The sequence below is a fragment of the Ambystoma mexicanum genome, chromosome 2p (assembly GCF_040938575.1).
Source record: "Ambystoma mexicanum isolate Mex_15411 chromosome 2p, UKY_AmexF1_1, whole genome shotgun sequence".
Lineage (NCBI taxonomy): Eukaryota > Metazoa > Chordata > Amphibia > Caudata > Ambystomatidae > Ambystoma > Ambystoma mexicanum.
In genome coordinates, this window is record NC_090923.1 from 1,015,866,377 (window position 1) to 1,015,889,228 (window position 22,852).

The 22,852-nt window shown below is 50.8% G+C and overlaps 1 protein-coding gene across 1 annotated transcript in view; it reads right to left on the reverse strand.

The window, feature by feature from the left end:
- Positions 1–19,789, reverse strand: part of PPP1R14B (protein phosphatase 1 regulatory inhibitor subunit 14B) — an 82,826-nt gene extending 63,037 nt beyond the window's left edge. The window contains exon 1 of the mRNA XM_069644863.1: positions 18,724–19,789. Coding sequence (XP_069500964.1) covers positions 18,724–18,939 — 216 coding nt within the window. The 5' untranslated portion in view covers positions 18,940–19,789. The remainder of the gene's footprint in view (positions 1–18,723) is intronic.
- Positions 19,790–22,852: the final 3,063 nt, after the last annotated feature.

Genomic DNA, 22,852 nt, shown 5'->3' on the forward strand with positions numbered 1-22,852 from the left:
CATCGGCATAGCAAAGCTTCGGATGAGGTCAGCTGGAGCAACATAGCCAAGCTTCAAATGGGATTGGTAACACCAACATAGTCATAGTGAGGATAGGGCGCGACCACCAACATATCCAAATGGTATCGCCCATTTCCATCGAGTGAGAAAATGCCGATTGCACATTTACTGCGCATTTGGCAGTTACGAAAATGTCGAATACCATTATACCAAACAGGGCGGGCCGGGGTTGCAGGGGGTGTCCCCCGCTCTCCTTGGACGGTATAATGGGATTTGGGGTTGCGGGGGTGTCGTTTGAAGGGATAGAAAGCAAAGCAGAGGAGAATACATATTTTGGGGGAATCAAAGGGCCCTGCAATGGAAGTCCCTACCCTCTAAAGGGATAGGAAACTTCCGTTGCAGACAGATGAGCGAGATGACACGCCGGCATTAAGGAAGGACCGCCAAAAAAAGGTAAGGATAGAGGGGTTGTGGGTAGGCGGAATACAAGGCGGTGTGATCTATGTGATCACTGCACGCCGCCGCTTTCGGATTCGGTATTTTCATCTTTCATATTATGGGGCATGCAGTGATCACATGGATCCTATCAAAACTATGGAAGAGACAGTATCACCAGATGGACCAACATAGCCATACTTCAGATAAGGCCTCACCATCAACATTTCCAAATTATGCAAGAGACAGCATCACCAACATATGCAAGCTGTGGGAGGGGTCAGAAAATATCCACGCTTCAGATGAGGTGAGTTGGACCAATATAGCCATAATTCGAATAGGGCCGAACTACCAACAGACAAACTATGCAAGAGACAGTATCACCAACATACCCAGGTTGTGGGAGGGGCCAGAAAATAGCCACGCTTCAGGTGATGCCAGTTGGACCAACATAGCCATACTTCAAATAGGGCCCGACCATCAACATATCCAAACTATGCAAGATACAGCATCACCAACATACCCAAGGTGTGAGAGGGATCGGAAAATTGCCACATACCCAAGCTGTGGGAGGGATCGGTAAATAGCCGCATACCCGAACTGTGGGAGGGATCGGTAAATAGCCGCATACCCGAGCTGTGGGAGGGAATCGGTAAATAGCTGCATACCCAAGCTGTGGGAAGGATCGGTAAATAGCCGCATACCCGACCTGTGGAAGGGATCAGTAAATAGCAGCATACCCAAGCTGTGGGAGGGATCGGTAAATAGCCACATACCCAAGCTGTGGGAAGGATCGGTAAATAGCCGCATACCCGACCTGTGGGAGGGATCGGTAAATAGCCGCATACCCAAGCTGTGGGAGGGATCGGTAAATAGCCGCATACCCAAGCTGTGGGAAGGATCGGTAAATAGCCGCATACCCGACCTGTGGGAGGGATCAGTAAATAGCAGCATACCCAAGCTGTGGGAGGGATCGGTAAATAGCCACATACCCGAGCTGTGGGAAGCATTGGTAAATAGCCGCATACCCGAGCTGTGGGAGGGATCGGTAAATAGCCGCATTCCCGAGCATTGGGAGGGATCGGTAAATAGCCGCATACCCAAGCTGTGGGAGGGATCGGTAAATAGCCGCATACCCGAGCTGTGGGAGGGATCGGTAAATAGCCGCATACCCGAGCTGTGGGAGGGATCGGTAAATAGCCGCATACCCGAGCTGTGGGAGGGATCGGTAAATAGCCGCATACCCGAGCTGTGGGAGGGATCAGTAAATAGCCGCATACCCGAGCTGTGGGAGGGATCGGTAAATAGCCGCATACCCGAGCTGTGGGAGGGATCGGTAAATAGCCGCATACCCGAGCTGTGGGAGGGATCGGTAAATAGCCGCATACCCGAGCTGTGGGAGGGATCGGTAAGTAGCCGCATACCCGAGCTGTGGGAAGGATCGGTAAATAGCCGCATACCCGAGCTGTGGGAGGGATCGGTAAATAGCCGCATACCCGAGCTGTGGGAGGGATCGGTAAATAGCCGCATACCCGAGCTGTGGGAGGGATCGGTAAATAGCCGCATACCCGACCTGTGGAAGGGATCGGTAAATAGCCGCATACCCGAGCTGTGGGAGGGATCGGTAAATAGCCGCATACCCGAGCTGTGGGAGGGATCGGTAAATAGCCGCATACCCGAGCTGTGGGAGGGATCGGTAAATAGCCGCATACCCGAGCTGTGGGAGGGATCGGTAAATAGCCGCATACCCGAGCTGTGGGAGGGATCGGTAAATAGCCGCATACCCGAGCTGTGGGAGGGATCGGTAAATAGCCGCATACCCGAGCTGTGGGAGGGATCGGTAAATAGTCGCATACCCGAGCTGTGGGAGGGATCGGTAAATAGTCGCATACCCGAGCTGTGGGAGGGATCGGTAAATAGCCGCATACCCAAGCTGTGGGAGGGATCGGTAAATAGCCGCATACCCGAGCTGTGGGAGGGATCGGTAAATAGCCGCATACCCAAGCTGTGGGAAGGATAGCCACATACCCGAGGTGTGGGAGGGATTGGCAAATAGCCACATACCCAAGCTGTGGGAGGGATCGGTAAATAGCCGCATACCCGAGCTGTGAGAGGGATCGGCAAATAGCCGCGCTTCTGATAGGGCCAGTATCCACCTCATAGCCGGGCTTCGTATTGAGCCATAGCATGGGGGCCAGTGATTCCTTCCTTCCATGGGAAGGCAAAAGCCTGGTGTGAGTATCGCCTCTGCCCAGATGGGAAAAGGAATCCTGGAGGCTGCAGCCAGCAGTGGGTGATCAAAGTTGGGGACAACACTGCCGAGAACCCATGCCCCTTGGACTGTCTGAACAGGGAACCAGGTGAAGCGATCAGGAGCTTTTCCTCGATACTTCGGGCAGTTTAAGTGGTAACTTTATTAACACCCGGCATATTCTAGTGTCTGTGTGGATGTTATTACAGGTCTTCCAGTGTGTGTGTGTATGTGTGTATATATATATATATATATATATTAACTGAGTGGTTTGTTTAGTTCAACAGGGGGACAAGAAAGAACTGCGGGGGGTGCCCCACCCCTTCCCACAACAAGTAGAGAGAATGCCGCCCCTTTCTTCCCCCTGCGCCCCTCCACCACAATCACGCGGCGTGGCCCCTCCAACAGAGGCTAAGCTGTTGGCTCCTTTTAGAGGTCAAAGGGGCTGAGCTCACAAGGCTGGCCACAGTGGCCAGTGACCCCTCAAGCAACAGGTGTGACCTTGCGACACCGATCACACAAAACACGAAATGAACGAAGGTGGAATTTCACGCAACACAAGCTACATAAAGCACTTTTCAAACGGGGAGCCTTTCACGTAACCTTCATGCTCGATACGTTCCCGTCCGATAAAACTTTTTACACGCCGCGTTTCACAAAGACTATACACAGTACACTTTACAGACGCCGGGGCTGCTGCTTCACACTGACCACTTCACACAAACGGTGGACATGGACTTTTGAAGAAGCTCCGCCTTTCATCCAGATTGCATCCAAAGCTGCTTAATAGCCAAAGCATCTTTCGCACACTCTATTTTCACGAGACACTTTAAAGACACAGAAACGTGTTTCGTACAGTCCGAGTGCAGTTTTAGGCACCAGTTGGGCACTGACTTCAGTCAAAACGAGGACGCCACGGTTTATGTTCACGACAAGGCCACAGCGTGCAGGGCCGACATGTTGCCCTCGAGAAAGCCCCGGGGACTTGGAATGCGGTGTGAGAAGCGCAGTACACAATTAGTCGCATCTCACCACGGGACCGGAAGCTGAACGTTTCACAAAAGGCAACCATTGTCTTTTAGGTCGCATATGACCAACATGTTTCGGTTTTAAAAGACCACAGGAAGCTGCACCAGGAGCGTGTGGTCGCGCAGGATGTGAACTAATTGTCAAGCGGGGCCTGCAGCTTGAAGTGGTGCACTGTGGGAGAAAACGGGGTGACGGGGCTACTTTTAGGGAAAGCGACAGGACAGTGGGGCCTGGGCATTAGGCAAGGCGACCAGATATAAAAAGTAAAAAAAAAATAACTGGGCAGGGCAACTAACATAAAAGTAGGACTTACTCTTGAAAGTGGCTGTCAAAGGCACTACACTTCAGTAGTGGTTGGAGGAGAAGGGGGGTTAAGTGTTACTGGTGTAAAACATATATTATATTACATTTATCACAAACGACCACTATTTTACGTTGTAAAATGCAGCATTTATTCTGCCTGAGATTGTGCATTCCTGTCTGCCAGCTATGAAGACCTACTACCGGAAACCAGGACCACTGAGTTTTCCAATGGAAACATAATCTTGAAAAGTGGGGGCAGAGCACCCAGTTCCGGGACGTCTGGTCACCCTAGCTTTAGGAGAGTAATCCGTTTATGGGGTACAGACTCAGAAGCTGGACAAGGTGGCGGATCTGTTCAAGGATTAGAGGCCCAGAGGACGCGTGCAGGCAAGTGTGGTGAGTTTGGCGGGAGGGTGGGAAGTGATGATTTGGGAGTGAAGGCCAACAGTGAAATGTCTGCTGGACTTCAGTAATATCATAAGTCAGACCGGAAATATTATGGCTCAATAGCAAAGAACTGTACTCCAAATCGAAGAGTGGTTGCCCCTCGGGACCCGAAATAAATCCACCAATTAAGTGAAGCGGTGGCTTCCCAGCACTCAGGCTCCTTACAGAGAGCTCCACCAATTAAGTCAAGAGGCGGCTCCCCAACAGTCAGGCTCCTTACAAAGAACTCCACCAATTAAGTCCACCTCAGGGTCAGTCGTTTTTCAAAGAAACAAGCTGGGGGGAAGATCTCGGTTTTCGGCTGGGGCCTCCCTCTGGAACAGCCGGCTCCCTGCCACTCTAAAACTTGAGGAGAATCATCTCAGGTTCCGGCAGCACCTCAAGACCTTCCTCTTTGCTTCGGCCTTCGCTCCCCCTCTCCCCTGGGGGTCTGCTCTCGCTAGGCACTGTGTATCAGGCCACCCTCTGTCCCCTGGGCCCAGGTACCTGCTCACCCTGCCACCCCCTACACTGCCTCCTGGGCACCCCATGCACTGGGGGCTGTATCTGTACCCACACAGTCCCCCACTCCCGACACTTTCTTCTTTTTCTGCACTTATTCAGACTTACCTAGTCTGCTGCCGTAAACACAGCACTTGCAACTTGCTGGCTGCACTACCACTATTGCCTCTATTATCTATTTATCTCTGCTCCGCACTTTCCACTCTCCCCCTTCCATGCACTTTTCCCCTTTCCCATGCACTTGCGCGTTCTCAATGTCACTGGGCCTAGTAAGCTTGCTATTTTGTTTCTCCCCTGTTTCCCCTCCCTTGCCTTGTCGTGCTCTGAAACACTTGTGTACGAGCGTGATACAAATAAATTATCATATCATAAGAGACGGCTCGCCAAACAGTCAGGCTCCTTACAGAGAACTCCAGCAATTAAGTCAAGAGGCTGCTCCCCCAACACCCAGTCTCCTTACAGAGAACTCCAGCAATTAAGTCAAGAGGCTGCTCCCCCAACACCCAGTCTCCTTACAGAGAACTCCAGCAATTAAGTCAAGAGGCTGCTCCCCCAACACACAGTCTCCTTACAGAGATCTCCACCAATTAAGTCAAGAGGCGGCTCCCCCAACACCCAGTCTCCTTACAGAGAACTCCAGCAATTAAGTCAAGAGGCTGCTCCCCCAACACCCAGTCTCCTTACAGAGAACTCCAGCAATTAAGTCAAGAGGCTGCTCCCCCAACACACAGTCTCCTTACAGAGATCTCCACCAATTAAGTCAAGAGGCGGCTCCCCCAACACCCAGTCTCCTTACAGAGAACTCCAGCAATTAAGTCAAGAGGCTGCTCCCCCAACACCCAGTCTCCTTACAGAGAACTCCAGCAATTAAGTCAAGAGGCTGCTCCCCCAACACACAGTCTCCTTACAGAGAACTCCACCAATTAAGTCAAGAGGCTGCTCCCCCAACACCCAGTCTCCTTACAGAGAACTCCAGCAATTAAGTCAAGAGGCTGCTCCCCCAACACACAGTCTCCTTACAGAGAACTCCACCAATTAAGTCAAGAGGCGGCTCCCCCAACACCCAGTCTCCTTACAGAGAACTCCAGCAATTAAGTCAAGAGGCTGCTCCCCCAACACACAGTCTCCTTACAGAGAACTCCACCAATTAAGTCAAGAGGCTGCTCCCCCAACACACAGTCTCCTTACAGAGAACTCCACCAATTAAGTCAAGAGGCTGCTCCCCCAACACCCAGTCTCCTTACAGAGAACTCCAGCAATTAAGTCAAGAGGCTGCTCCCCCAACACACAGTCTCCTTACAGAGAACTCCACCAATTAAGTCAAGAGGCTGCTCCCCCAACACCCAGTCTCCTTACAGAGAACTCCAGCAATTAAGTCAAGAGGCTGCTCCCCCAACACACAGTCTCCTTACAGAGAACTCCACCAATTAAGTCAAGAGGCTGCTCCCCCAACACACAGTCTCCTTACAGAGAACTCCACCAATTAAGTCAAGAGGCGGCTCCCCCAACACCCAGTCTCCTTACAGAGAACTCCAGCAATTAAGTCAAGAGGCTGCTCCCCCAACACACAGTCTCCTTACAGAGAACTCCACCAATTAAGTCAAGAGGCTGCTCCCCCAACACACAGTCTCCTTACAGAGAACTCCACCAATTAAGTCAAGAGGCGGCTCCCCAACAGTCAGGCTCCTTACAAAGAACTCCAGCAATTAAGTCAAGAGGCTGCTCCCCCAACACCCAGTCTCCTTACAGAGAACTCCACCAATGAAGTCAAGAGACGGCTCCCCAACAGTCAGGCTCCTTACAGAGAACTCCAGTAATTAAGTCAAGAGGCTGCTCCCCCAACACACAGTCTCCTTACAGAGAACTCCACCAATTAAGTCAAGAGGCGGCTCCCCAACAGTCAGGCTCCTTACAGAGAACTCCACCAATTAGGTCAAGAGGCAAAGCCCCCAACACCCACTCTCCTTAAACAGAACTCCACCAATTGAGTCAAGAGGCGTCTCCCCCAACACCCAGGTGCCTTACAGAGAACTCCACCAATTAAGTCAAGAGGAAGCTCCCCAACACCAAGGTGCCTTACAGAGAACTCCACCAAATAAATCAAGGAGGCAGCTCCCCAACACTCAGGCTCCTTACAGAGAACTCCAATTAAGTCAACAGGTGGCTCCCTCGACACCCACGCCTCTAAGCGAGAATGCCATTAGTGAGCTGGAGGAGCAGCTGCACTCATTAACCCCTGAGGCTCCTCACCAAGATCTCCAGCAAAGAACTGGAGACGCGACTCTGCTCACTTCCCCCCCAAGGCTCTTCACCAAGAAATCCACCACCGATCTCCAGGAGTGGCTTGTTCAAGGAGCGACTGTCCTCACAAAACCTTAGGCTGATAACCAAAAACTCCACCACTGATCTCCAGTCCTGGATCTCATCCAGGACCCTCTGGCTCCTAAGTGAGAATTTCACCACTGAGGTCAAGGATGTACTCCACTCCAATCCCTCATGCACCTGACAGAGAACTCCACCACCAAGGCCACGGTGTCACTGTCCTCAAAGACACTCAGGCTCCTAATTGAGAACTCCATCACTGAGATCAAGGTGCGAGTGTCCTCAAAAACTCTCCTGCTCTTAAGTGAGAACTCCACCCAAGAGGTCAAGCAATGGCTGCCCTCAGAAGCTCTCAGGCTCCTAACAGAGAGCTCCACCACTGAGGTCATGGAGTGACGCACATCACTAACCCTCAAGCTCTTAACTGAGAACTCCACCACTGAGGACAAGTAGTGTCTGCCCATCAGGCTACTGAGAATTGTACCCCTGAGTCTAAGGAGCGACTATGCTAGAAACTAAGAACTCCACCACTGGGTTCACGGAGAGACTTCCCCCACTAACCCTGAAGCTCCTGAGAACGCCTCCACTGGGGTCACTGAGAGACTTCCCTCCCTAACCCTCACCCTCCTAGCCGATAACTGCACCAGTGATCTGTGACTTTGAACCATGCCCAAAAGCAGTAGTTTTCCTAATCCCTTTGGAAAATCCGAGACATTTTCTAGAAAAAGTTGAAAGCGAAATCTGGTGGTGTACAGTGCACAGGTGCGCGGGCCCATCCCAGTTGCCACATAGACTCCTAGGGCTCAGCTGAATGCTCAGGGACACTCCTGAGACCTTCAATAACGGTACGACGCAAAAACAAGACGATAACAAAAATAACATCACCTTTCTATAGTGCACTCAGGTGTTGAGCGCTACAGTGATCAGCGTCATCACCCAATGCACTGTGGGGCAGTGGGTGGGCGCGTCGAAAGAGGGCACTGGTCCGCATTTTAACCTCTAATGTCATCAGGATTCCATGTTCTTTTGCATTTACTGTGTGCACGTGTTGCATAAACTCTTCGAAATTGGGTGGAAAGCGCCATCACCCCAACTTCGTAGCCACCCACTGTGTCCGTTGCCTTGTCTACCCGTGCAAGGTCTCCAGATTTACCACCCCTTCCTACTCGGTACCGCGGTTCCCGTGTTTCTCTGCCGTACCCCACCCACTATGCCGCTTCCTTACCACCTGCTCTTATCAGCAGATTCTGAATGGTCTCGAGCGTTCCCCTTGTTTTGGCGGTAAAATGTTTCCCCCCCAAGTGTGTGCCAGGGCACGTTCCGTGCTTACTTTAGGCTCGCAGACTGAGCACGGTCTCGAGCTTTACCCCTGCTTTGCGCCACCATTTCCCGACACACGTGCGCTGCAAGAGCTGCACGCGGCGTTTCTTCTTCCGGTGCTATTCTGTTGAGGCCGCGGCCTCGCGCATCTTTAACCCTAATCGCCCAGTGTTCCCGCACCTCCGAGCCCTGTCATTTTCGGGGCTGGCTTTGGGATGGGATGTGTGGTAAGCGGGAAGGGCGGGGGCGCCACGAGGCCCGAAGCATGATGACATATCCTTCAGAGGAAGAGGGAGGGAGGGCCCGCCTATAGGCCTGGTTGGCAGCCAGGATGGGTCTTTCGTTATTCCCCGGGGCTGCCTCCTCATTCCTACACATCATGCAGGGAGGGGGGTGGGGGCGGGGGAGGGCTGGCTGGGAAAGAGTTGGGACAGGAGGAGGCAAGGGGTGGGGGGAGGTTTCGGGGAGAATCTCACAGCAGGATGTGATCTCAGCAAAGGCTGGGATGAGAAGAATCGCATCCTTGTCAATCTCCTTCACCCTTCTACTTTCTTCTTTCCATGTTCTTTCCCCGCCCCCCCCCACTCTCTCGTTTCCTGCCTTGGTGACTTTGTGGCTTACTCCCTTATTCAAGCCCTCCTTGCCCTCTTACAGTTCTCCTCGCTTGTTTCGTTCCTTCCTCCACTCTCTCCCTTCTCTTCTCTTATCCCCTCACCCTTCCTTCTCCCCTTACCCCACCCTCTTCCTTCTTTCCTTGCCTCTCTCTTCCTAAACTTTCTCACACATCCTTCTTTCCATTAACCTCTCCTCCCTTCTCTTTTCCCCACTCTTTTCTCTTTTGAACTCACTCCTCCTTTGCCCCACTCTCTCCCTTCTCTTTTCCCTGCACCCTTCCTTGGTTCCTTCCGTCCCACTCTCTTCCTTCTCTGTTCCCTCACTCTCCTTTCTTTCCTTCCCCGCTCTCTTCCTTCTCTTTCCCCCGCACACTCTTCCTTCTCCCATTTCCCCACTGTCTTCTCTTTTACCCTTACCCTTCCTTATTTCCTCCCCACTCTTCTCTTTTCCCCTCACTCTTCCTTCTTCCATTTCCCCACATGCTTCACTTTTCACCTCTGCCTTCGTTCCTTACCATTCTCTTGCTTCTCTTTGCCCCACTCTTCCTTCTTTCCTTTCCCCCACTTTCTTTCTTCTCTTTTCCCTCACTCTTCCTTCTTTCCTCCTGCCACTTTGTTTCTTCCCTTTTCCCCTCACTCATCCTTCTTCCCTTGCCCCACTCTCTTCCTCCTCTTTTCCCGTCACTCCTCCTCCTTTCCTTTCCCACTCCTTCCCTTCTCCCCCTCACTCTTTCTTCCCCTATTACCCTCTCTTCCTTATTTCCTTCTCCATTCTTTGCCTTCTTGTTTCTCTTCACTGTTCCTTCTTCCCTTTACCCTTCTTCTCTTTTGAACTCACTCTTCCGTCTTTCCTTCCCCCACCCTCTTGCTTACCTGTTACCTTCACGCTTCCTTCTTCCCTTTCCCCACTTTTTCTTCTCTTTTCCCCTCACCCTTCATTTCCCCTCTCCCTCCTTCCCTTTCCCCACTCTCTTCCTTCTCTTTTCCCCTCACCCTTCCCTCTTTTCTTCCCCCACTCTCTTACCTTCCCCTCACTCTTCCTTCTTTGCTCCCCCCTTTGTCTCCCTTCTCTTTTCTCCTTACTATTCCTTTGCTCCTCATGCAAGTTTTCACTCTCTTCCCCCCTCACTCTCCTTTTCCCCTTTTATCCTTCTCTTTCCCCTTACTCTTCCTTCTTTACTTACCCCACTGTTCCTTCTCTTTTCCCCCTCACACTTTCTTTCATTCAACACTCTCTCCCTTCTTCACCTCTTTCCTCTTCCTTAAGTCCTTTAATCCTGGTGTTCTATCCTCCACCATTATTAATGCTGCGGTTTTAGCTTTTACCAGTGGGACAGTGGGAATACAATGACACCGGCTACGAAATATATAAAAAAACAACCAGAAATATCCCTAAATCAACCTCTTCTGTCCCACGGCCGCAACAACTTGAAGTGGTGTGAAGAGCTCTGCTTAAAATGCCCTTCTGGCATGACAGGAACAGGGGCTCTCTTGCATGTTACCCTCGAAGCTGCTTCAAATCACCAAGTCAACAGCTAGAGGGGGTAGTTCTTAGCAGCTCTCCAATAGAGGGGAGCAACTTTTGAGTAGGAACATGTTGACAGCTGTTCCCCACTACCTTCTTAGTATGGGGGCTGTGGTTTGCGTACATCTAAGGGTGCCGACCAAGGCAAAGGTCCATGATGCGGTTGGAGCTGCTGCCTTTAGGTTTGCTGGAGGTATTTGTATTGTATTTCGTATATATTTGAATAACAGGGATGTCAATTTCGATCAGAAATGACTTGCAATAACACATTTACAGATGGTGAAGGCATTCTCTTTAAGGGTGCCTCTACAATAGCATACAGATGAGAAGAAGTAGTGAGACAGATTATGATGGTGTAAACAATTAAGACATATACCAGGGACAAACCAAAACAAACTGAAGCAAAATGTATATATATATATACGAATACAGGTGATTTACAAAAGTAACATTAACCTAAGGGGGTAAGAGCTTCAAACTAAAGAGGAGCACTAATTAACTGTACACAATTACATTATTAAGCATCACTGGAGGCTGCGGTGGGGTCAAGTAGGGAGGATGGAGGAAAGAGCAGGGGCTCTCCCTCTTCAGCAACTAAGTGAAGTCTAAGCCGAGCTTTGGAGAGATCCACCGTTTGGTTGGCTTTGATTTTTATGGGCAGCGCGTTCCAGTGGAGCGAGGCGAGTAGGGGGGAAAAGCGGAAGCAAGAGGAGGCACACAGAGGGCATGGGACGGTGAGGTTGAGCACAGAGGAAGATCGGCGGGAACGAGCTACAATCAGACAGATGCTTAGGAGCAAGACCATTGCAGCTTTGTAGACTAGGAGGAACTTGAAAAGAGTGTGGCTGTGCATGAAGAGACCGCCAGCATGGAGGTGGGGGCAGCATCTGGCCGTGACCGAAACATGTGGATGGCTCCATGTCTCCTCTTGTGTAATTGTAATGGGTCATTTATAACGCACTTAATACCCAGAGGTTTCTAAGCGCGGACCTGGGGATCGAACCTTTGTGCTCTGCATCGTCTTGCTTCCAAGATGAGTGCGTTGCCCCTGAGCTATCCTCCCGTGTGCCTACCTCTTTACCCCTTTGCCCCACTCGACAAAATTCCCAACTTTTCCAATTGCACACTTCGTCCTGTCATGACTCACCGTCTCCAACTATATTATATGCTTTTCGGCTGTCTATGCACAACCGTCCCCAAAATTCTTGCTGCATGTCTGCAAATCTTTTCATGCACTCACCCTTCCCCACCACCCCTTACCTGGCTGCTTCCATCTCCCGCCACTCTTCACCTCACTCCCTTCGCTCTACTTCCCTCCTCAATCTCCCCGTCCCATGAACACCCATTGCATACTCTCAACCCCCCCGCACTCCTCCCCACCACCAACATGAATGCAGTCACTTCGGCCCTCAAAGTCCATCTCTTATGGTTAGTAGGGTCCGCCACACTAATCCGGCCCATTCTTGCCTCCCACGTGAACCCTCTCCTTTACGCTGTTTGTACATTTGTCATCATCTGTTATGTTGACTTATACCGCACACTGTTACCACCACTGGGGTGGTCTCCAGGTGCTGACGTGGCTCTGCACAAAAGAGGGTGGGGTGTTTTAGGGAGGATTGAGTTATAGGATAGGTTCAGAACCGGGAGAAACCGGTGTCGGGGTGTGTTGTCTTGCGTGTGAGTTGGTTGTGTCATCTCTCGTTAGCTACTCCTCTCTGTTCCATTGTCTGCCGGCTCATGTTGTGCTCTTCACCGGTACACAGCTGCCAAGTTGCCCCGTCATGCCTGCCACGTCGAGCCAGTCTGTTGTTCTTCCAATGCATGCTGGGACTTGTCGTTTCTTTTTCCCATTGTAGGGGCTTACTTCAGGCAATGGGAAAAATCAGGACTGGTTCGGGTTGTTAGAGTAGGACACAGGGCAACTTGCCAGCTGTGCTTATGCCCTACACCCATAATTACTCATTGTCTATTGATAACAAATTTACTGCGAGGCACCTGTTCACTTGCCTTGACCACTGTATGCTTATATTTCTTGTCGATATAACATTTCTTCAATAAAGACAGGTATGAACAACGTTGGGGCCCTTCTCTTTCTGGGGTCTTGTTAGGAAGCCATTTTGCAAGGTTGTGCCCAGGTGTCGCCAGATTCAGCCCCACGTTTCCGGAGATAGAAGTGCACTTACTTGCTTCAGTATGAATTGGGATAGGAGTAGGGTGTCACGGCAGCTCGCACACACTATGTTTAGGAGGTGAAGAGAGGGGGCAGAGGAGGGTCTCACTAACTTTTCAAACTAGACGACTAAACCCCATAGACGGCGCGTGTTCAGCCTCCCCCGTAGAGAGCCAGAATCTTCTGGCGCACCCATGCGCCATGTTGGTTTAGGCCAGGCTCTGGAATGTCACAGGATGCTGCGAGAAGCAGTTTGGGGTTCCCAACCTCCCTCGGGCCAACACGAAAGAGAAATGGGGGCAAGGGGTCGGGAAGAAAGCGCCCTTCAACTTTCCAGGAGACTGAAACAGAGCACGCGTGTGTCGTGTGGGGCTTAATTATTCGTGACTTTCCTGAGCTGAATACATGTCTTGTTGGTTCAGGCCTGTTGATGCAGCTTAAAGTTGTCATGCTTTTGCACAGAGGGGATGGGGCAAGCCACCAGCCCACAGCGCACTGCTGTATTTGAAGAGGCGGAAGAAGACCCCCGGAAGCAGGAAGGAAGTTGCTCCCAACTGAAGAGGCTTCAGATCCGCGCACTATAAAACCCAACACCGCCTCTTGTTTGCTGACAGCACAATGAGAAATGTCCATAACAGCTGCAGGACAAGCAACATCCTGTATGAAACGCCCCCGCCCGGCCTGTGCAGGAGCCCAGCAACCCCCCACCTCCCCACACGTGGCCTGCGCCGCACAGTCACCGGCTCCGCAGCAGCTCTCTGACCTCATGTGAGCACGCGGGGCCTGCAGCCCGCCTCAAGGACTTTCCAGACACACACACACACGACCTTTCATCCAAACTGTACCACAAGGCCGGCCATTCGCACGCTACCCAGACACATGGGCCGTGGGAGCGAACCGGACCGGAGAGGGTAGTGGCACATTGTACCCGAAACGGGCGACAGACACCGGGGCCTTCGCCAAACTTCGTTTTCCAAGCACTTTACATAACTGTCAACAACAAAAAAGACACTTAACAGACAAGGCACCGTTTACACAACCCGTGTGTAATGCAGTTTACAAATGCATGGTCTATCACACAAACTGACCTAAAGTACGAGGCTGGGTGTCTCCTTGAAATACGCCTCTCTCAGAAGTGAGGATTACCACATGCACGAGTGATGGGGAGTGAAAGAGGGGGCGCGCAAGGGATGAGCTACACGAGTAGCTACGCGAGTACTTGAGTAATAGGGGGCAATGTGTGAGTAGGCGAGGGGGGGCTCGATGGATAGTGAAGAGGGTGGCTGACTTTGTAGGTGAACAAGAGTTAACTGGTGAATGAGTAACATGACTGAGTTGAACAGTGAGTGAGAAAATGAGTGAGGGAAGGGCATACGGGGGCGAGTAGGTGACACAGAACAGCGCCTCACATGTTCTGTGAGTAAGCCAGTCGCACCTTTCCTGACAGGCTCCCGCTGTCCTCTGGGTGCCAGCAGGGTACTGCTGAGTCACGGGCCCAGTCAGGGCTGGACTGGCCTAGAGGCAGCGCTGGAGATTTCCCGGTCTGCCTCTGCACCCTGGGCCTCTTTTGTCGGGGAATCTATTTAACTTCCACGTTTTCTCATAGGGAAAGGGTTGGGCTGGCTTAACATGTGTAATGTGGGGCCACTTTGAACATTATTTCCAGGGTCTCTTTTGGTTCCTAGTTCACCCCTGGGCACAGTTATGCCCCTGCACAGTTATGCCCCTGCATGAACACCGCGGATCGTTAGGTTAAGGTGGAGAGCAGGCAATGGGGGGGGGAGGTCACCCAGCAAACCGCAAACTATGCAAACTGCTACCGAATCCCTCAGCCTAGTTCCCTCTGGTGGCATCTGGCCGGGGACTGCATATCCTGAGACGGATCGATATTTACTGGGGCCAGGTTAGCTTTGGGGACCAGTAAGCCGAGCAATAGTTTCCCCGGAACGTGGTTTCAGGTCAGGCTCTGCCTGTGACCTGTGGACAGGCAGCGTGGCCTGTGGAGAGGCAGCGCGACTTGTGGAGAGGCAGCGAGACCTGTGGAGAGGCAATGTGGGATGTGGAGAGGCAGCGTGACCTGTGGAGAGGCAATGTGGGATGTGGAGAGGCAGCATGACCTGTGGAGAGGCAGCACGGGCTGTGGAGAGGCAGCGTGGCCTGTGGAGAGGCAGTGCGGCCTGTGGAGAGGCAGCGCGGCCTGTGGAGAGGCAATGTGGGATGCGGAGAGGCAGCATGGCCTGTGGAGAGGCAGCGTGACCTGTGGAGAGGCAGCGCGACCTGTGGAGAGGCAATGTGGGATGTGGAGAGGTAGCGTGACCTGTGGAGAGGCAATGTGGGATGTGGAGAGGCAGCGTGACCTGTGGAGAGGCAGCACAGGCTTTGGAGAGGCAGCGTGACCTGTGGAGAGGCAGCGTGACCGGTGGAGAGGCAGCGTAGGCAGTGGAGAGGCAGCGTGACCGGTGGAGAGGCAGTGCGGGCTGTGGAGTGCCGAGGCAGTGTGGGCTGGTCAGTGGATGGGCTGTTGGCTGCCTGGTTACGTGTGGCCTACTTTGCAGAAGTGGGGGTTCAGCACCCCTCTGGTGCATCCGTGGCCAGTCGTCCATTAGTATGACAGGCAGCTGCTGTGTACTGCACACCACCCAATGACCAGAAACTACCACAAAAGCACCTAGAGTGCACATTACCACGGCATGTGAGCCAAGCACATAACTTGTCCAGCAGGTGTAATCACGCTTTGGACACGTGTGGTGTTTTTCGGTATATTCTAGAACACTCCGGTGTGGCAGTGCACACATGAAGGGGTGCTTTCTAATCCAGTCCCTACAATTATTCACAGCGAGTGAATGGCTGATCCGCTCGGGAACCCGTCACTGAGCAACGCCTGACTGGCTCAGTGTGAACTCCAAAAAGCACACAAGGCGGCTTGCTAATCATGTTGCATTATTTTGCATAGTTTACAATAAATCACAGTTACAAATGGGATCAAGGTACATATTCAGGGAAATCCAGAATGCCGGTGCAGATGTGACGTCACGGGCATATACTTACATGGCCCCAGTTGCCTTGGAGTTAAAAGTAGCGCCTGGTGTTGATAGGGGGTCTCTGGTAAACTCACCAGGCCCTTCTAGTCCTTCAAGAAGGAGTCAACCAGCTCCCGACCACCCCTAACCTCCGATAATGCACTACTGGTGCATTCTGCTTACTGATGGATTAGGGGGTGTCGGTCCTCCCCCAATGAGCGGCGCGCCAGCTGAGAGTCGTGGTATATGTGTGGTGTGGAGGGGGGTGTTTTTAACTTTCCGCCCCCGTCCATTGGGGACTAGATTTGTTCACTATTTCCTAGGGGTCTTGGGACCTTCAGTGGGCTATTTTGGTGCACACCATAAACCCACCCCATTGGGTGGGTTAGTTCTTTACAATACCCAGGTGGCACTGTTTGGGCTGATGGCGGCTATGCTTTGGCGTACTTGGCCACCATAGGTGGATGCTGGTGTCCTGTTGGGGGGAGTGGGAGGGCCCAACAAATCGGATGAGAGGAGTCAATGTGTGCTTGCACGCCCGCCACCCAGGGTGTTAGTAGGCATTTTAAGGTGGGCAGCAGGTTTCCGTTTGATAAGGGGTGTGAGGAGCATGCTTGTTATTGGGGTTCTGTTGTCAGATGTTGGGTTAATGCTGAGCAAGGTTTTCTGGTCATTTGTTTGGTGTTGGCTGCTTGCCTCTTAACGCTTAGTCCTGCCATTTTTTTAATTGTTTAAGGCGCAGGCCTTCCTCGGGAGTAGCAGAGCACGGTACAGAGTGTAGGTAGCCGGCATTTGGGCTTGCATCTTTTAACAGTAGCGCAGTGCTGTGAGGTCGTGTGTCAGGGTGCAGTGTATGCCCTGCTGATCCTGCAGGATGGGGTAATGCTCAATAAGGGGGGTCCCACCTATCCATGCACTCTCTCACCTCTCAGTGCAGTTACTGGCATTCCGCAGGTGGATATTGGGTTACTTTTGGATGGAATGCTTATCTTTAGCCTGCGTCACTTCTAGATAGGATTGTGAATGTTAGCATGCGCCACACTTGGATGGAATCGTGATCACTGGCCTGCCACACATCTAGATAGGATATTGAAGATTAGCAAGTGCCGCACTCAGATGGAACAGTGAATGATGGCAAGCATCACACCTAGACATAACTGCAAGGACAGCCATGCCAATTAACCAATCCACTAACAATTTCACCCCTCTGCAATCACCTCTCAAACTCTAACCAAACACAACCACAAGCCTAAAACACAGCAATCTGCACAAACTTCACTACACTGCAACAACAAACCAAACCACACATAGACTCGCACAACAGCACACAACGACTACCGACCGTAAAACACCCCAAGCCCAGCCAACGGACCAACCGGGCTAAGGCTGCCAACAGCACATCACTGCTCTCTTGCACTTTTCCAGCTTATTCCCACCAACTCAACCCCCCTTCCCTTTTTCAGAGCCGCCAGAGCGCCACTCCGGTGGTGATAGTGCGCGGTACAAATATCCTTTAACATTAACATAACATTAAAGTGTTTGCAACCCGCTGTCGCCAATAGTCTCTCGTATTCCGCCATGCTGTTAGGGATATTCTCATAACATTGGGCATGTGTTGGGGGAATTCTTGGGTGCACTCTGTCACCTCTCTTTGAAGGATGACAGCCATTCTGCTAGACAATCGAGTTAAAGTTGGTTTAAGGGATTGGGTCAATTTTTAGAGTGGACTTTCACCACGGGGCTCTGCTGGTGACTGTTGGGCTTATGTTGCATAATTTATTTATTTATTTATTTATATTTATATAGCGCGCAAGCAGCCCAGGGGCATTGAGGCGCTGTTACTTGCAATAGCTTAGTTACATGGTACAGGCATTGTAGCGATTGTTGACACATTATGAATACTACAAGACATCATACTGTTGTTACAGATATTGCAATAATAATAATGGGCAGTGGGGCATTTTTTGGGGTGCACGCTATCACCTCTCCTTTTATGGTTTCTGCGATTCTGCTAGCCAATATTCGGTTACTGTTGGATACAAGCTCTTTTTTAGGGTACACTTTCACCCCGTGGCTCTAATGGCTGTTGGATAACGGGCAGTTAGGGCATTTTTGGGGTACGCTCTCTCCCATCTCCTTGTACGGTGACTTCCCTTCTGCTAGTCAACACTGGGTAATTGTTGGTTAAAGGGGTTTTGGCAATTGTTGGGGTTCACTCCCACCTGAGCACCAGTTTCGGCACTTCTGTTAGTGGATCCTGCGGATATAGGCGGTGGGGCTTTTTTTTGGGGAGGTGGGCTCTCTCCCACCTAGTGGACCTGTCGTTCTGCCTGGTGTGCGTGGTTCACAGCCTCGGACTGGCTCAAAGCAATGCCTGAGCTGCCGGCCCAACATTACAGTTTGTCTCAGTTTTTTGGGTCAAAGTGGTCCCGTGTTTTAGGCCATAGGGGGCCGGTTTGAGTTACTCCAATAGTTTTAGAAAGTGCTACTATCTAAATATCCTTTAAAATGCACTATTTGCATTACATTTTACCAAACACTCCCCCTTGAGTTGTATGTATTCAGTGCCTCAATGCCCGCGGGTGGGATAAGCGCTTTACACATTAAATAAATAAAGGCAAACCGTCCTCAGGAAACTCTATGAATTCCAAGCGTTATCGAGGGCCACTTTTCCGATGGTGCCGGCCGGGGTAGATGCACGCCCCAGCCGGTCCCTGGACCGGGGCTCACGCGGGGCACGGGGGTGGTGGGCACAGGGGGGCGGGGGGGGGAACGTGCGCGCTCACCTCGCAGTCGTACAGCTGGGTCAGCTGCTCCAGGATCCACTCCTCCAGGTTAAGCCTCTTGCGCAGCTCCTTCCGGTCGTACTTGACGGTCACCTTTCCCTGGCGCCGGACGGGGATCTCCTCGGCCTCGTCGCCGGGGGCTCGGGGCCCGGAGGGGCTCTGGAAGTACACCCTGGGCGAGTGGGCACCGCTCTCTGGGCTGCTCAGCGCCGCCATGGGACGGGCCTGTCACTGCCGGAGACCCCTGGCGCCGGGAGCTCTGTCACTTCTGACAGCAAGAGCCTGTCACGCCTCGACGCACCTGAGTCTGTTACCGAGGCCGGCTTCTCGGCAGAGAGCGTTCACTCGCGAGACACCCGAAACTGTCAATGTTCTGGAGACTTCAGAGCAGCTCGACACAGGAGACTGTCGGCTCTATAACGGCTTTCTCAACTGAAGAGACCCAATAATGAAGGGAGGGGACGCCGGAGCTCTTCCCTGAAGGACTACCAGCGAGCAGTACCGGAGACACCCTACGTTCCGGGGCTGTCTCTCTTGTGCCTTGACCCCTCTATGCGTTTACTGTACGTCGGATTATTTACAAACCCTTATAAAATATGTATGCATAGAATAGGATCCCGCTGTCTCACAGATCCACTGTCTCTCAACCGCCTTCTGCTCTTAGAGGTCCACTGTCCTGGCGTGACTGTCTCCCTCTCTTCAGACGCGGCTACTGCACTTCTCTGCGAGGGCTGCCGGTGCAGTCTTTGTGTCGGGCTGTCTCTGTTCGTCTGCCACTTTTCTTTGGATGCCCCCTGGTGGCTGCCTCAGACTCTCGCTTTTCTCCTGCTCTTGTCTCAGGGCTTCATTTGGAGCTGTCACTTGCAGTTCGCGTGCGTCTCCCGGGCTGTCTCTTGTATCTCTGCAGCCTCACGCTTCCCTGCTGACGCGCCTGGGTCTCGCCTGTCACGGTCTCGCTTCGGTCCACCCTAAGTACGGGATGTCACACCACCTCGTGGGCTCCCCGCGGCTGTCTCTCCCTCTCCCCTTTGTCCCCGAGCCAGTCTCTCCCTCCCCTACCGGAGATTCAGTCCCTCCCTCAGCCCACCCCTTCATGAAAGTCTCCCCTCCCTCGTCTCCTCCTTCCGCACTGTCTCCTCCCTCACACGACTTCCTGTCCCTCTCCCATCCCTGCCCTCTCCTGGGGCAGCCTAGCTAAGGCAGGGACGCAACTCGAACGAAACTTGGGGGACAGGAGCTTACGTGTCAAATGGTAGGGGAGGGGCTACCTTCGGAGACTTTGTGTGGGTGGGGAAATGCACTTGTATGGGGCCCCATTGCTGTCGTCCCAAAGCAATATTTGTGGGGGCTAGTGGCAAATTGGCAGCCAATTTAATGCACGCTGGGCCAGTGACATTGCCCAAAAACATGATAGGCTTTAAATACAAAATGCACATTTTGATGGCACCAGCCAGCATGGTAATGAAGTAGTTGTGGCGCATGTTTTGGAATTGTCAATTGCTAGCTCATGGTGCATGTCCAGCTGCATTGTACCACAATCCACTGTAACACACAGAGCTGCAATGTCTTTGGAGTGTTAGTGAGCAGTCAGAAGTGAGGCGCCAAGAAAATGACTAGCCCCTGTGGTCCCTGATTTTGTCATGACGCCCTGTTGTGTCACCTGACATAGCCTCTCCTAGCCTAGCAGCACATCTTGACACGCACCTCCAGCAGTAAATCAGCTTAGGTAACATGGAACGTCCAATATCCAAAGACAAGTGTCTGCACTAAATAACATGGCTAGTCATGCAGCAGGTGGCCCCCTCACCACCACCCCCACCCTGGGAATGCTCACTTTATGTCTAGCTGCAAACCCCTTTTGCCGGTATCGGGTAATATTATCCCCATAAACACTTTGGGGTCAGCCCATGACCTCAGGACCACTCGATGTTACGCCGCAGAGGGGTGGTGGCCTAGGTCTTTTGTCATGTCAACCCACGGTGCCTTAATGACACCACACTAACCCTCTAGTGTCTAATTCCCCCAACAAACAAAGAATTGCTATGTCCTGAAAAAAATGGACCGAAAGCATATACATAAAATGAATAGTTACATTTTTATTACAATTTCATTTCAATCTTTTGCATAATACAAAAAATATTAAAAACCCACAGAAGAAAAAGCAATACAAAAATCACAATACATATAATCAATGAAAATATTCTGAACACATGAATCTTGAAACTCTCATTACACCACAATCGTGAGAAGACACATTTGTAATAATCCAATTTGTGTAAAACAATAATTGGCTCAACATGTTTCTGTCCCTATCACCTATTTCATAGGACATTAATCAGGGCTGATTTTTTAATTATGGATCTGCCAATCTCGACATCGGTTTAGAAAAGTGTCAGGGTTTCTAACACTAAAAACAATCAAAACGAGAGGAAACAGTCACACATTTCAAACAACAACCGGTGAACGCGTGTACATGCCAACTTGAAAAGGGTATCTGCTCACTAGGCATGGTATCCATTGACGTACAACTAATAACAATGAGAGACCAACAGAGTAGTTTAAAGACGCCTGTTCCACACTCCTATTGAAGCCTTATTGACAATACCAGACAAACAAGGAAACAACCGTCTATCTCCTCTTAAAGCTCTACCTATTCTCCCGCTCACGGTCCATGGACCAAATAAGGACCGAGTCTAGGTTTTGAAAAACGAATGTAACCAAATACAACTTTATTAAAGAGAAAAAAAAACACAATATGCAAATATCTTAAAATGAAATCAAAACATTATAAAAAAGTGTAAAACATAGTGCACTTTTACTAAAACATCAAATACAAAACCACGGTACCAATTCTGAATCAGTTTAAATGAAATATATAAAAAACTGATAAACAACAGCACCAACCTGCCTAGGTGTCACATATACACTCAAAAAAAGCTCATGCCTATACAAATCTAAACAGAGCAACACAAAAAATAAATCCCTGGTGTATAGTAACGCTTTGGTCAGTAGCTCCTCCAAACAACTACTAATATTTGTTTGTTGGAGGTATGTCGTTAATCACCTGTCTAGTAATTGTCTACCCTTTAGAGATGCTACTAGGGTGACTATAACAACTGAATTGATCAATGAACCGCACCCTACCATTTAAGGTGCTAGTATGCCCGACATGTTTCATTCACAATACATTTGGAAACAGATTACATGAACTTCATCAGGGGATCCAAAACTATTCCCACTATACACAATAGCTGAACAGAATCCACGACACGTTGTAAGGACTGTCAGAGAAGCTGAAGTGTATCTCGACGTCGGGGTTGCTTCCAAGTAAATGAAGATCTGTAGTATATGCAACCCACTAAACAAGGGAGGGGAGGGAGAAAGGAGGCAGAGAAACAAAAAAAGGGGAGAAAAAAGAGAAAAGAGATCCGAGTTAACAATGTACCTCAAATCAACTCACAAGGCTGTATCTAACCTATGTGAGACTCACCAGTATCAGCTTTGCTAAAGCAAATACTGCTATGTTATGGTGAAGAGGGGAACATCTCGACTGTAGACGTTTAAACACATTCTATGGACCAAGAGAAGAGGACAAAGGAACTAGTGTGAGCACAATAGAACCATTCACTATTCTTCTGACATAACAAGGGGTTAAATTATCGCTGTTTTTATAACTTCCCCATAGTGATTCCCAAAATCAGTGACAGAAAACATTATTAGTGCATGTTGAATCACCACCACGTGAATCATCACGATCCTGTCACCATTAGCTGGGGATATGTATTTTAAACCATGCAATGCGGAAACCGCGTGGAGCGTAGACAAAAAATGCACTAAGAGCAAAAATGCTTTCATGCACTCACACCTCAGTGTTGCCCTACGGGTTTGCCAAACTGTCACAACTATTTGATAAATGACGGAAAGGTGTAACTAACGTGATCAAGGCCACCTACCATTGAGGAAGGTGAGTGTTCTGCGAAATGGCTGGACCGCTATGTATTGCCCACTTTCAAGTCGCGCATTGTGTTGGAAAATTTACAAAACACCTGACTGGCATTCGCATAAGTCACAATTCTGTAAAAAAAACAGCAATCAAGAAACACAGAGTCAATCCGACCTCCTAGTCTAT